The 15,701-nt window shown below is 39.3% G+C and overlaps 1 protein-coding gene across 5 annotated transcripts in view; it reads right to left on the bottom strand.

Annotated features, from left to right (window-relative positions):
- LOC309503293 (dedicator of cytokinesis protein 9) overlaps positions 1 to 15,701 on the bottom strand; it is a 121,523-nt gene that overhangs the window by 39,909 nt on the left and 65,913 nt on the right. For 2 of the 5 annotated variants that reach the window (XM_082176023.1, XM_082176024.1), the window contains exons 8-24: positions 13,675 to 13,849; positions 13,444 to 13,496; positions 12,808 to 12,882; positions 12,083 to 12,223; positions 11,418 to 11,591; positions 9,927 to 10,049; positions 9,538 to 9,620; positions 6,803 to 6,925; positions 6,545 to 6,624; positions 6,204 to 6,391; positions 6,093 to 6,107; positions 3,817 to 3,882; positions 3,014 to 3,106; positions 2,816 to 2,939; positions 2,584 to 2,702; positions 1,617 to 1,706; positions 1,423 to 1,509 (exon numbers count right to left, since the gene is read on the bottom strand). In XM_082176023.1, coding sequence (XP_082032149.1) covers positions 1,423 to 1,509; positions 1,617 to 1,706; positions 2,584 to 2,702; positions 2,816 to 2,939; positions 3,014 to 3,106; positions 3,817 to 3,882; positions 6,093 to 6,107; positions 6,204 to 6,391; positions 6,545 to 6,624; positions 6,803 to 6,925; positions 9,538 to 9,620; positions 9,927 to 10,049; positions 11,418 to 11,591; positions 12,083 to 12,223; positions 12,808 to 12,882; positions 13,444 to 13,496; positions 13,675 to 13,849 — 1,809 coding nt within the window. The remainder of the gene's footprint in view (positions 1 to 1,422; positions 1,510 to 1,616; positions 1,707 to 2,583; positions 2,703 to 2,815; positions 2,940 to 3,013; positions 3,107 to 3,816; positions 3,883 to 6,092; positions 6,108 to 6,203; positions 6,392 to 6,544; positions 6,625 to 6,802; positions 6,926 to 9,537; positions 9,621 to 9,926; positions 10,050 to 11,417; positions 11,592 to 12,082; positions 12,224 to 12,807; positions 12,883 to 13,443; positions 13,497 to 13,674; positions 13,850 to 15,701) is intronic. The other 3 variants (XM_082176025.1, XM_082176026.1, XM_082176027.1) reach the window with 3 other exon arrangements.

Here is a 15,701-nt window from a genome sequence, read left to right as displayed (position 1 = left end):
AAAGAAAGCACAACATTGTTGGGGCATCTAGTGGGGTCTTCTCTGCGAGAAGAACACCAATCAACAAAGAGGTTTCACTTCAAAGCGTAGGCTTGCCTTGCCTCCCTCTACTTCAGTAGAGGGAGCTCTCGCTGAATGGACAGTGTCAATACCACTGGGGGTAAGTCACTTAAACCCTTCGCATCCCATCCAGAGACCACATGTGGAGGTTCCAGAGATCTGGACAAGGGTGCCAGATGGTGTCTAGTCCCTGAGAAAGCAGATCCTTCCTCAGGGGAATCCGCCAGGGAGGGGCTGTCAAGAGGAGCATGAGTCCTGAGAAGTCCAGTTGGGCCAGTAAGGCACTGGCATTCCTGCAGGAGGGCCATGGCATGCAAGGGGGAGGGGGCCTGTCCAACGGCACTGTAAGCCTTGGCTGTGAGAGCACCCGAGAACTTGGATGGGTGGCGAGGACGACCACGCCCGGTGGCAACACTTTATGGGCATAACTGCACTAAAGGGCACTGGAGTGGCAAGCTACTGTTCAGTGCCACACCCCGAGATACAAATCATCCAGCCGTCATTTTTTAATCGGACTCACACAACGCGACTCTCCCCGAAGGGGGCAAGACAGCCGAATCATCATCTCCAGGTGATTCAAACCCGTCTTCTGATGTGGTGATCGACATCCGATCATCCGCCGGAGCCCCAAATGAGACTGGGACCCCCGTGAGAAGGTCCAGGGATTGCCACCGGAAACTCCACAGCCTTCCCAGCCCCCCACTATGATCCTCAGGTCACCCTGTGTATTAACCAATGAGGCCTTCTGTTGGCCACCAGAGGTACCAGATTGGGAAATAGCAGAGGGGACTCCACTCCTTTCGAGGTATCTTAGTCTCTACCTCAACATCGCAAGGGTCATCTTCCCACAGTGGGTGCAGTGCTCATCTAAAAAATACAAAAATACTCTGCTTCCGGCCCAGACACGTGAGGCAGAGAGTGTAGCTGTCAGACGGGCCAGGAAACTACCGCATCCAGAGATACACCGGTGGAACGACATCTTGAAAAAAGATGCAATGTCACACACTTGTGTTGAAGCGCCCTGGGGAAGCACTAGCCGTGCACACTTAGCAGTCGCGATCTCTGCTGGAACATGCAGTCACACTGGAACTAACTCGATCTGTTGACCACAACGATGATTATTGAGCAGAGAGAAACAAAGTCCACTCGGCTCCTCAGCGAAAGCTTCATGTGAAAATCGCATGCAAGCCCGTATATACCCGGAAATTGAGGTGCGGTTTGCAATGCAAATCTCACTAGCAAAAGTGCATTGGCTCGTTCTGTTACCATTTGAAGGTGATTGGGCTCTCAGGCGAGATCCTAATTCATCAGTCACTGACGATTAACGTCAAACGTGACTGACTGATAGGGAAAAGGAAGTACCTTCAGGTATTTGACCAGTTCTCCTCCTGATTGGCCCGTGGCTTCAATACTCTGGCAGTGATGAAAGAAGTTATGCAGATGTTGATCCTGATGAGAAAAAAAGCACCAATCAGGACTAAAAATAATGAATACATAAGTCCGTTTATGAGATTTGTATGAGACTCTGTGAAGATGTGCAGGTAGACGCTACACACCTGTGTGTATACAGTGGACACCAGCTGAGTGGAGACTTTGAGCAGCGGCCTCCCACCATCCACCCACTTCACCTCCTGACCGGTGTGCTGCTGTAACACACACACACACACACACACACACACACACACATTTAATTAATGCACAGGGCCTTATAGTCACCATGTAAACAACATTGACGGTTCTTGTTTTTTTATGGAATATTGCAGTGTTTATCATAAATGATTTATCTGTGCACATTGTTTTAAATTCATGTTCCTCAATCTTGAATCAGAATAACTTCCCCTCCCTCTTGCAGCGACATCTCTTTTCTTTTCTGATCACATCACTAACATGAGATCCACCAATAGCAAACCACAACCATCCAATCAATTCCCCATGGACAAAATCAATTTTAGAGGTTCAGCTGACAACAAGATTTGGGAATCACATTGGCAGTTGGTTAAGGCTGGTTTAGGTTGGTTTTCAGGCTCTTCAATTAAAATAAGGGTGACAGAAGGTTGCTTATGTACCTGTACAGTTCAACGTTGTACACTTTTCTAATTCACCACCAAACAAAATATGTAAAAAAAAACTATTTTATAAACCAACTTAAAAAAAAAAAAAAAACGAGACAAAACAAAATAAAAAAGCAAAAAACAAACAAACAAACACCTCAAAAAAAAACTAATAGAACAACAAATCAAAAATCAACAAAACAACTCAAAACACAACAACAACACAACAAACAACAAAACAAAACTCAAAATAAAATAAAAAATGAAACCACAGCAAAAACACAACAAAATAAATACAAACAAAACAACAAAATGCAACAAAACAAAAACAAACACAACAAAGCCAAAAAGCACAGCAAAAGAAAAAACAAACTCATAACAACAACAAAAAAAATCTAACTCAAAACAACAACAAAAAAAATCTAACTCAACACCACAACTCAACAAAATAATGTACCAAGTGAACTCTCACCTTGCTGCTGTTGTCCTGTAAGCTCAAGTATCCTGAAGGCAGGTTTGCAGCCACTGGCACCTGTTGCTCATTCATGATCACTCTGCCATCCTTCAGCAGGGGGAGCCACGCGAAACCCACTGCACACACACACATTGGGTTTAGTTAGTCTTACTGGACAGAAATACTAACTCCCCTTTACTTCTTTCCCAGTGTGTGTTTCTGGCTGTGTTCAGAAGGTTGTGTGTCTCACCTTGTGTCTCCACCTGTTCTCGTCTCTTAGTGCTGGCTTTGCTGTTGCTGTCACAGCTGATGTGATAGAGGGTGAACAGAAGATGGTGTCTGTCCGTCAGCTGAACCGGCAACTCGATTTTAAACTGGACCCGCAGAAACAAGCGTTAAAACAGTCAGCACTGAAAACACACTGACATACAGAGAAGTAAAGTCTCACCTCTTCATAAAACTCTGGGCTCTGCTGGTGGTGTAAGACGGCAGCAAACGCTTTCTTACAGAACAGAGGCCCTCCTGGACGCCCATATATACACTGACAAAACAGACCATCACTTACACATTTAACTACACAATTACCGGCATTACAGTTTTAATAAATATAACTACACTACCATTCGAAGGTTTGGGGTCAGTATGATTTGAAAAAGCTTCTATTCAGCAAGGCTGCATTTATGTCATCAAAAATACATTAAAAATAGTGAAATATTATTCCAATCTAAAATAGCTGTTTTCTATGTGAATATACAGTAAAGTGTAATTTATTCCTGTGATCAAAGCTGAATTTTCAGCATCATTACTCCAGTCTTCAGTGTCACATGATCCTTCAGAAATCAGTCTAATATGATGATCTGATGCTCAGGAAACATTTATGATTATTATCAGTGTTGAAAACAGTTGTGCTGCTCAATGTTTTTGTGGAAAATGTGATACATTGTTCAGGATTATTTAATGAATAGAAAAAAAAAGTATAAATTGAAATCTTTTGTAACATTATAAAATGTGTTTACTGTCACTTTTGGTCAATTTAATCGGGAGCCCCTAAAGGGACATGGGGATGGAAAAAATGCATTCGCTCACAGAACTTTTGTGTTGACGTCAAACTTTTGAATGGTAGTGTATATATTGAACGTGTCCTATGGCTTGTTGTTAGCATTTTATAGAGCAAATGGAGGCCCGTGTGTAGTCATAACTGTGGGAAATCACTGCAAACATTGAGGTGAGTGTGTGTGTGTGTGACATTACCTTTAGTGGGAGAGCTTCCTCCTCATCCGAATCTCTGAACTCTACACACAGAGCGATGTTTCTGGCCTAGAAACACAAGAGGAAAACACCTTAAAGACATTACTGATCTCCATCCCGTCCAACATACATCTGACACACTTCTGCTCTGAGAGTCCTGTGTGTTTGGAGAGATTTAAACTACATTGATTTTCCCATTCATCAGTTGATAAAAACCTAATAATTAAAAGTGTAATTTATTCCTGTGATCAAAGCTGAATTTTCAGCATCATTACTCCAGTCTTCAGTGTCACATGATCCTTCAGAAATCATAAAAATTAAATTTTATATATACATATATATATATGGTAAATATGAACAAAAATGGCTGTAAAAAAATAAATCTGCATTGTTTATCCTTTTGATCTTTCATTCAAAATATTCGCAAAAATCTAACCTTTCATTGAAGTAAAAGAATTGAAAGAGGGGGGGAAATCACATTATGAAATAAATGCTTTTCTCCAAAACACGCTGGCCACAATTATTGGCACCCCTAAAAAAAAATGTACGAGTAAAATATCTCTGAAGTATATTCCCATTAATATTTACCTTTATTAGCACACCAGGGTGACTAGGAACATGAAATTGTCCAGTTATGACTTCTTGTTTCACAGGAGTTTAAATATGAGGAAACACAAAGGCCAAATTCCCTTAATCATCCGTCACAATGAGTAAAACCAAAGAATTGTTGAAGAAATCAAAAGATTGTTGAGCATCACAAAATAGAAAGTGGCTGTAAGAAAATAGCTAAGATTGAAAATCCCCATTTTGACAATCAGGGCAATAATTAAGAAGTTCCAATCAACTAAAGATGTTACGAATCCTCCAGGAAGAGGACGTGTGTCTATATTGTCTTAATGCACGACGAGGAGGAAAGTTTGAGTGGCCAAAGACTCTCCAAGGATCACAGATGGAGAATTGCAGAGATTAGTTGAGTCTTGGGGGTCAGAAAGCCTAAAAAAAAAAAAAAAAAAAAAAAAAAAAAAAATCAAACAACCCCTACATCCACACATGTTGTTTGGGAGGGTTTCAAGAAAAATGCTCCTCGCTCCCTCAAAAACAAACTCCAGCAAATTCAGTTGTCAGACATGACTGGATCTTCAAAAGGGACTGGATTTTATGGTCAGATGAAACAAAAAAAGGGCTTTTTGGCAGCAAACCCACCAGATGTGTTTGGTGCAAACAGGGATAAAAAGTACCCCCCATGCCTACGGTTAAATATACTGCTGGATCTTATATGTCCTGGACATCTTGTTCAGATACATTGTGGATTCTATCAAATATCAACAGATAAAAAATCAAAACCTGACTCCTTCTGCTAGAAATCTTATAATGGGCCGTGGTTGGATCTTCCATCAGGACAACGGTCCAAAACAAACATCAAAATCAACACAAAAATGGGTAACTGAGCACAAAATGAAGCTTCTGCCATGAGCGTCCCAGTCCCCTGACCTGATGAGTGGGCTGAACTGAAGAGAAGAAGCACCAACATGAACTTGTGAATCTGAAGGATCTGGAGAGATTCTGTATGGAGGAATGATCTATGATCTATTGTCAGGTGTTCTCCAAACTCATCAGGCATTATATAAGAAGACTCAGAGCTGTTATCTTGGCAAAAGGAGGTTGCAAAAAGTATTTAATAACAGGGTGCCAATAATTATGGCCAGCGTGTTTTGGAGAAAAGCATTTGTTTTATAATGTGATTTTCCCCCCACTTTCAATTCTTTTACTTCAATGAAAGGTTTGACTTTTGCGAATTTTTTTAATGAAAGATCAAAAGGATTAACAATGCAGATTCATTTTTTACAGCCATTTTTGATCATATTTACCAGGGGTGCCTTTAATTCTGACAACCACTGTATATATTTTTTAATTTTTTAATTTTTATTTAATTTTATTTTTTTAACTTAAAATTTACAATAAACATTCATTTATTCAAAGAAAATCATAGGGAAATTCTATATCATTCGAAAGCTTAAACTGGACGTTTTACCATGTAAATGTTCCTAAAAACCATTTTAGTGACTCCATTTTGGTGATCTTAACTTCAAATTTGAAACACAGATTTAGACATTTGTTAGAGACCAAGTTATTTTGTAAAATACATATTTTGTATAAAATAACAAGTTTCAGTACATTTAAGTTCAGTACATTTTGCTTTACAGTAAACTTAAACTTTAATAACTTTGTTACACTTTTTGCAATAATCTGCTGATTGTCTTCTTTAAAAAGAGACCAACCTTGGGTCTGGATTCCTAAAAGAAAAGGGGTGACAGTTTACAGGTCAAAACATTTTAAGGACTTTCCTCCATAGAAAAGGAAGTCAGAGCCGTGATTTAGCGCTGTTGTACCTTAGTGAAGCTTTTCTGGCTGTCGTATTTGAGGTGTCGTGGATACACGTACAGGTGGTTGTTGTAAATAGTGAAAGGCTGAGAGCATTTGGCGATAGATGGCACAAACTCCTCCACCTCAAACACCAGCCTTCCCCGTTCCACACCATCAGTCTGACGAAGAGGAAGATAGGAGGGCGTGACACAATCTGCACACACACACACACACACACACACACACACACACACACACACACACACAGAGAGAGAGAGGGAATCAACCAATCCTGATCCAAACCAAACACTCAAAATGTGTCTTTCCCGCTTTCAGAAATGCTTGTGTGCGAGCATCAAAGCCTTACTAGTCAGATCTGGTGCGACGTTATCAACCGTAACATCCAAATTACCCAGAATCACAGGCAACTTGGCCATCTTTTCTGGCCTGAGAGAAGAGAAAGCACAGAGGAGGGCAAATAAACAAGTGCGAGCGCCTGACAGAGGCGAAGAGAGACTATACTGTTCCTAAAACATCAGAACAAAGCAAAAACAACACCATATTCTGCAGGTCATATTCTACAAACACGAGTGCTACTACTGGAGCGTATGGTTGTACGACTGACTTCCTGAAGTCGGTCAAGAGTCTGAACATGTCCTCGTTGGAGAGCTTGTTCCCGTCCTGCCTGTAGAGAGCCGAGAATCGAGCGCTCTTGTCCACCGTCCCAGAGGCGTCCTTAAACAGCGGCCTGAAACACACACACACACACAGGATCAAAGCTCGATAACAGCACACACACACACATCCTGATCCTGCCCAGCTCATCTTTAACATCCCATCGGAAAGATAAATATGATGGCATGGCTTGAAATCTATAACCAACACCCTTTTCCAGAACAAAACACGGGAACAGCAAAAACAGCATTATTGATTCAGCTTTACAGTAATAATGATTTCTCACACACTCAGAGCCGGAGCCACTGAACAGTTTCGGTTTCTGCTAACTCTTTATTGTGTTGCTCCTCCAACAGACTTTCTACTGACTATAAGTATCTTTGCAAGTTCATGTCAACTTATTCTACTAACCCTACCAGTCTACTAATACTCTACTAACACCCTAATGAGAGTGAGTAGACATGTAGGAGCAACGTTACTTATAGTCAAGTATATAGTCAGAATCTGTTAACCCTTTAAAACCGGATGTGTCGTCGACGACACAGCCAACCAAGCTGTATTCATGTCACTGTAACTCTTCAACTGTTTGCACTATCAAAATAATTCAAATAGTTCCTGAAAGTAGACATCATGCACTTTTCACCAATATACGGCTTATTACGGTAATGTCATGCTTTCCGTCTGCAAATGACAGCAGCGCGGGATGGAAGGATTTGAACAGAGAGATAGGAAGCGCGGCAGGTTAGAGTGTTTTGGATTGCATAAAATAATAAAAGAAACAAACAAATACATGGTGAAAGAAGTGTTAGACAGCAGAAGAGGGGATTGGGATGATTTTAATGAAACTTGGGAGGCGGATGGCCGTTACTCTTTCACGTATCTAAGCATGTAGTGCGTGCATGTGTATGTGTGTGTGCCTATGAATGCGTGCATGTGTATGTGTGCGTGTATGAAAAAAAGTGTCCTAAATGAAAACTGTGCATTGTATATATGTATTATAGTTCATTTTTCAACTTTAAAGTGTTAGTTTCTTTCGTTCAAGATTTATTTTTCTATATAAAAATCAGTAAATTTATTCTCGTTTTTTTTTTTTGTCTATTTAAATTCTATTTACAAACTCACCAAACACAATAATGGTCAATAACTGTAATTTGTTGAAAGCTTATATTTTTCTGAAAAAGATGACACCTTGCACATGAATAAAGCACATTGTTTTAGAATTTTACAGTCAAAAAAATCGAATTATGTGAAAACACCTATTTTAGCTTCAGGTTCTAATATGTTAAAGGGACCATCAAAATAAAGTGAAACCCAAAATTAATTTCTGAGAAAACTTTCCCATGCAAATAACGCTCAATATAGAAGTTGCCAGATTCACAATATTGACCTGCTGAAATTAATACTATTTAATAGCATTATTATTACTGCCCACAGAAAGCAGGTGATAGATGACATTCATTTGAGGGATCGTTTAAAAAATGTTTATGTACATTTTTGTATAATTTGTGCACAAAATAATGTCCAAAAAATATGTACCGTTTTCCTTCCCCAAATCAAAGAAAAAACAAGAAATATATATTTTGTAAATTATAGGCAATGAAGTAGAGCTGAATGATTCTGAACAAACTGAGAAACGATTTTTTTGTTTCATATAGAGATCATGATTCTCCCACAAATCTGAACACAAAACTAAACAAACTAACATGTAATTTACTAGAGGTTCAGACAAAATGTTAATTGCTGCATTCTATTTAAATGTTTTATTAATCTGAATGATTTATAAAAAATAAAAAAAAGGTTGAATGAATGATTCAATGACTCACTCATAAATACTTCACTTGTTTCATTACTGGATGAATCGTCATTTTTGAAAAAATCTCTTGAATGAACGATTCAATGACAAACACATTTTTAGCAGTCGCTTGCCGCCACCTACTGGTGTAATAATGTATTGATACAATAAAGTTTCTTTCAAAAGATGATTTGCTGTATTTTGATCACTACCGTAGACATCAGTTAATATATCCAAACTATAAACTTTTAATCATGCAGCATCGCTGTGTTTATTATCAAATATGTTTTTAAGGATTGTGACATTTGTCATAATGTTTTCTGTGAAGAAAACAATATTTTAAGCCATAAACCATTGCTTTCGATCAGCTGTCATGCGCACATTCATGAAAGGAAGTATAAAATATTAGTATTTTTCTCACACGCACCTATCATTGGGTTACAGCCGTACTCACTGCGTGTGGTTTTTAAAGCATTAAATGTTGGGATAAGAGAATGAGAGGTAAACTGTCCCTTTAAGCAAACTCCTGTCAAGATGCATTTTTTAACTAACTCCAGTACAACTAATACTATTATGATGTATATTCACACATGTACTCTACATTACAAAATGTACTGTACTTTATTTAATTACACTAGTCTACTGAGATTTGGGGGTGGTGGGGATAATGTCACAATGTAAACAAATTGTAATGGATTTAAAAAATAAGATTCATAATTTTGGGATGAAATATGACACTGCCGTTTATTTTTGTGCAATTCACCCATCTGTGAGTGTAGTCAGATCGAGTTTTACAGTGATGCTGTTCAGTCCCAGTGAATCTACACATGTCTGCACTATCAGAGTGTGTGTTTCCAGAGGTCCTTCTCATGCACAGTCACAGTGTGTCTCACCTGGCGGCCCATGCGAAGGGCATCCGGTACTGACCCAGCCGACCGCAGGCCATCTTAGCGTTCTTCAACACCTTCTGAGCGGCCTGAGGAGAGAGGAACCACAAGCGGTGAACTGATGAAGAAAGTCTCTATATCTGAGAGCTTTACAAACACTTGCCAACATCTGCTTTATACACGTTTTGACTTTTTCCAGAGGGCTAAGAATGACATCACACACACACACACTCACAGACACAGGCATAGACAGACACAGACACAGACACGCATACACACACACACACACACACACACACACACACACACACACACACACACACACACACACACACACACACACACACACACACACACACACACACACACACACACACACACACACACAGCTGTACCTTAGCAGAGTCTGAGTTCTTCATGTAAGGCTCAGCACAGTGTGTGATTCCACCCTGTAAAACCTTCTCTATCCGTGCGACCAGGAAGATATCCGGGTGTGGACAGGTCACGGAAAACACTCCCTGCACACACACGTGATTAAAAAGAGTTAAAGTAAAAAGATCTTCAAAAACCAGCTTAGTAACGTGTAATGTACACTACCGTTTAAATTCAGTAATATTGTTTAAATTAAATGTAGGTTACATGATGGTCCACTTTAGACATTCTCCTAACCATAAGTAACTTTGCATCAACTAACTCTCAGTAGAGCATTAGTAGACTGTCAGGTTAGGGTTCGGGTTAGTAGAGTAAGTTGACATGTAGTTGCAAAGTTATAGTCAGTAGAAAGTCTGTTGAGGAGCATCACAATAAAGAGTTAGTAGATATTAAGCAGACAGTCTATTAATACTCTAATGAGAGTTAGCTGACATGTAGTTGCAAAGTTACTTATAGTCAACAGAATGTCTAAAGAGGATCATGGAAATTATGTGTTATTGAAATTTATACTGTACTTTTATCCAGTAATAACGCAATAAATTGATCAAAAATGTCAGTAAAAACATTTATAATGTTACAAAATACTTTATATTCATCAAAGAATCCTGAAATAAAAATGTAAATAACTTTTTTCAATATTGATAATGATAATAATCATAAATGTTTCATGAGCATCAAATCATCATATTAGAATGATTTCTGAAAGATCATGTGACACTGAAGACTGGAGTAATGATGCTGAAAACTCAGCTTTGATCACAGGAATAAATTACACTTTACTATACTGTATATATTCACATAGAAAACAACTGTTTCAAATTATAATAATATTTCACAATTTTACTTTTTTTTTTACTGTATTTTTGATCAAATAAATGCAGCCTTGGTGAGCAGAAGAGACTTGCTTGAAAAACATAAATAATCGTACAGAATCTTTGGAATTTTTTTAAGTGTATTTGTGTGACTTTATTTGTATGTGTGATACTGTAATGCATTTTGAGGAATGAACAACAGGTGTGTGTGTGTGTGTGTGTGTGTGTGTGTGTGTGTGTGTGTGTGTGTACACTTGTACAACTATCTTTGTGAGGACCAGTTTGAGTTTTAGACCATTGGATTGAGGACAAACAGAGTAAAGTGAGGACATTTTGGCCGGTCCTCACTTTCTGAGAGCCTCTAAAGGCCTGTTTGAGGGTCAAGACTTGGTTTAAGGGATCAGGTTATAATGAGGTTAGGGGTCGGTTTAGGGTCAGGGGTCGGGTTAGGCACTTAGTTGTGATGGGTAAGGTTAGGGTAAGCGGCTAGAGATTGCATTGTGTCAATGAATGTCCTCATAAAGATAGATGTACAAGAATGTGTGTGTGTGTGTGTGTGTGTGTGTGTGTGTGTGTGTGTGTGTGTGTGTGTGTGTGTGTGTGTGTGTGTGTGTGTGTGTGTGTGTGTGTGTGTGCGCTCACCTGTCGAGGGAACTGAGCGCTGCTCTCCGTCTCTCCTCGAGGACTGTCTGGAGATCCTGACGAGGACAGAAGCTCTTTCACTGACGGATGGTTCATGTCCACGTGGAAGTCTGACGAGATCTTACGAGAGCTCTGAACATCAAACAACGACAGAGACACGAAGAACGGCTCCACCTGCGACACAAACCAGCACACACACTCTCAGACGGGCTATTGTGAATCGGTATCGGCCGATATATGTTCATTTTCAATGTTCTCATTATCGGCTAGATAAGACAATCTGGCCGATATATTAAAGCCAATAAATAATGCTTTATATGTCCTCCAGCTGAGACTCTTCAGACTCGCACTGTTCAACATGATGGTTTTGAACTGCTTGAAATATGATTGGAATCACTTCAAAAAAGGAAAATACAGCAGCGCAAGTCTGTCATACTGTATAAGCTACATAAAATGATAATGAGAACATTATAATTGTGTGTTTGGGACATGGCTTTTACTGGTTCAGGCTCTCAAAAATGTATAAAATTTGGATTTAGATTTATTGGCCAATATATCGGGTATCGGCTTTCAAATATAAAGAAGTGTCGTTTATCGGTATCGGCCAAAATGTCTCATCGGTGCATGAGAGTCAGTAAACTCTGATGGTTAGTAAGGTGAGGTACGTTAGTGGTCGGCCCCTCCTCGTTCTCCGCCACACAGCTCTGCAGGTTAAACGACAGATCGTTGCAGGTCACCAAGATCCGCTTCCCAAACTTCTCCTCGAAGGGCTTCACTTCTTGCTCGATCCCGGAGAAATCCAGTTTCTGCTCCGAGTGGAAGATGAGATCATGAGTTTGGACATATTTTTATACACCACCGTTCAAAAGTTTGGGGTTGGTTAGATGTTTTGAGGATTTTAAAAGAAGTCTCTTCTGCTCGCCATAAGGCTGCATTTATTAGATCCAAAATGCAGTGATATTGTGAAATATTATTACGATGCAAAATAATTGTTTTCTATGTGAATTTATAGTAAAGTGTAATTTATTCCTGTGATCAAAGCTGAATTTTCAGCATTAGTCCAGTCTTCAGTGTCACATGATCCTTCAGAAATCATTCTAATATGATGATTTGAAATATTTCTGATTATTTATCAATGTTGAAAACAGTTGTGCTGCTTCATATTTCTGTGGAATTCGTGATTCATAAAAAAATTCAGGATTCTTTGATGAATAGAAAGTTCAAAGGAACAGCATTTATTTGAAATCGAATCTTTGTAACATTATTTATATATATATATATCTTTACTGTCACTTTTTTTTATCTATTAAATGCAGTTTAATCCAAACTTTTGAACATTATTCCACTTGTGTATCTGGTAAAACATGTGCGAGTGTAAGAGGCAGTTCACCTGTAAGTCTGTGTCCAGCGTAAAGAGTTTCAGCCGTGTCTCGTTTCTCATCTTGCTCTCGATGTCTCTGGCACTCTGGAGAACACACACACATCAGTCAAAGTGTTTTATCATTCACTTCCAGCTCAAATGAGGTTAGCATAGTACATCCTAATGCTAAAGCAAAAATAATGAAATATTAAATCACTCCGCCCAAGTAGCAGTGCTTCGCCTTCTGAGAATATAGTTCCCAGTATGTATACGGTTAGAAGATGGCTGTGTCTCATGTGACCTTGTTATTTGTACACACTGTGACTATACAAATCACAACATGTAAAATAGGAAAATGTTGGCGTTATTTATTTGTCACTTATTGGGAGCAGTATGCTAGCTGGAGCCATTTACCTCCAGTCTTTAAGCTAAGCTAGGCTAGCGGTGGGTGCGTCAGACAGAGTTACGGCACGCACGGAGATGAAAAGGGTATGGACTTATCGAACTCTGGGGTATACGGTGAATAAGCTAAAGTCTCAAAAAGTCGGCGTGTTCCTTTAAATGCAATGGCCAATCAGAGGAGATCAAGTTAGAATCCACTCAAGCTGGGTTTTTTTGTCCAGTCCAGTTTTGATTTCTGTGTTCATTCACTGAAGTGTGACTTACCTGAAAACTGTCCATACTGCTAGAAGAGTGATCGCTTTTCCCCTGTTCATCATCTACAACAGAAGAACGTCATTTAACCACACATTACCTCAGCAACTCTCTCTCTCGTCATTGTGTGTACAGTCACTCCTATGTGTGGTGGTCAGTGTGGTTTGTGAGTGTGTTTGACTCAGGAATGTGGCTAAAATGAACAGCTGACTAAGGGTTCAGTATGATGAGGATAACACACACCGTCGTGTAAGTCCCCGTTCCTCTTGTCCTGCATGGCGAGCTCAAAGCTGCTGTTGAGGATCCGGTTGAGTGTGCCGATCCAGTCCTCCATCTCACTCTCAGAGTCCGCGGCCAGAACATAACCACTCTTATCCTGCATCTTCAGCTCGAACGCAAACCTGCGCACACGGTTGTTCTGCACGCAAAGAAAAACTCATCTCAACACATATAAAACATACTGCACATACGGTTAGTGTTCTGGAGCCGCCAGACACAGTTGCTGTGCGAGTGAGCAGCCGGAGCGCATTAAGGGTTTTCTGTTAGAACGGTGTCGTGTAAGTTAAGTAAAAAACTAACTTTAGCTGGACAATAACTTTATTCTAGAGCTGCTGTAAAGCAAAACAATCTCTGTTACTGTAATTTCCTATTATCACTGTAAAGCTGCTTTGAAACAATCTATATTCTTAAAGGAGTGGTATAATGCCCTAAGATGTAAAATAAGTCCCTGATGACCCCAGAGTGTGTATGGGAAGTTTTAGCTCAATATACTCCACAGATATTTTTATAGCATGTTAAAGTTGACGCTTTTTGAGAGCGAGGAAAAACGCACCGTTTTGTGTCTGTTTCTTTAAATGCAAATGAGCTGCTGCTCCCAGCACAGAGGGCGGAGCTACAAGAGATTGTGTGTGTGTGTGTGTGTGTGTGTGTGTGTGTGTGTGTGTGTGTGTGTGTGTGTGTGTGTGTGTGTGTTTGAACAGCTTAGATTACCTCACACAGACATGCACTGAAAATTTCTAAAACTTTTAGCCTTTTATGATCAAACCAGAGTCAGACAATAATGGAGAGACTCAAGAAGAAGTGACAACATGTAGAAGCAACAGGACGTTTCTGAATGCTTAGTTGATGAATTTATGTAGCTTATGTGTAGTTATCTTCTAGTCATTGCATATTCTGTCTTGATAATCTATCAATCGTGTTCCGGGGGCGGGGTTTATGTAAATTTTAGGGTTGGTGATGTCACTAACCCGGGAGGAATGTTGTGTAGTCTCTACCAGCCATTTGTTGTAGTCCTTAAAAAGTGATTTCTTTAAAAGCAAATATCTCCCTTTGCTTTGAACTTTGAGTATTGTAACTTTGCAAATGTTGTTTATGATCAAACAGCAACATTACACACTAACTAAAAGTGAAATCATAATCAAACACCCCTTTAAAGCGCTATATAAATGAAGGTGACTTGACATGACAAAAAGCGATCGAAATTAACTCACACCTGCCGATGGCGAGTGAACTGAGACATTTAGATTATCATCTGTACAACTTAAACCATATAAAACAATCCTAGAAGCCTGGGAAAAAATAGGATTTCCATACGGAGGCCGACAGATTCCAGGTTTTATACTGGGGTTCAGTGTCTTTAAAGGGATGGGTTTCAAAACGTAAGAGCAGGGACATTTGGTCAGGAAAAGACAACAACAGAGAAATGCAGGAGTCCAGCGTTTGAGCCGTGAGCGGTCGGGGATTTCTGCTCCGCTGGCAGATCTGTGTGTCTCAGACGGAGAGAATGTGCTGAGATCACATCAAAACCATACGCTCCTTTACTGGGACTCTGGCTGGAAGCCTCAAGTGTTTATGGGATATGAGTGGATGAATTGTATGAAAACACGTTTGGGTCCAAAGCCAAAAGAAATTAAAGTTCTGTTTTTCATAAAGAAAATGAAGCCTATTTTTAGGCTATGATTTTTGCATTTTGACATTATTTTCATGAAATTTAAGCATATTTATCAAAAGCTGATATTTTATGTTCATTAATCTGAAGGATGACTCCCAGGATGAGTTTTTTTTATTAAAATGAGCTTAAAGTCAGTACAACACGATGGTGTGATGTGATATTATGTATGCATACTGTTAAAATGTTATATATATATATTGTAATACAGAAACATGTATAAAATGTACACAATATACTTACATTTAAATGAATACATTTTATGACATTTTATAGAAATATTTTCGGGTAATGTAATTACATACTTTGCTATTTTTTCCTT

The sequence above is a fragment of the Leuciscus leuciscus genome (genome assembly GCF_965113295.1).
Source record: "Leuciscus leuciscus genome assembly, chromosome: 7".
NCBI classification, from domain to species: Eukaryota; Metazoa; Chordata; class Actinopteri; order Cypriniformes; family Leuciscidae; genus Leuciscus; species Leuciscus leuciscus.
This window is presented reverse-complemented; position numbering and strand designations above follow the sequence as displayed.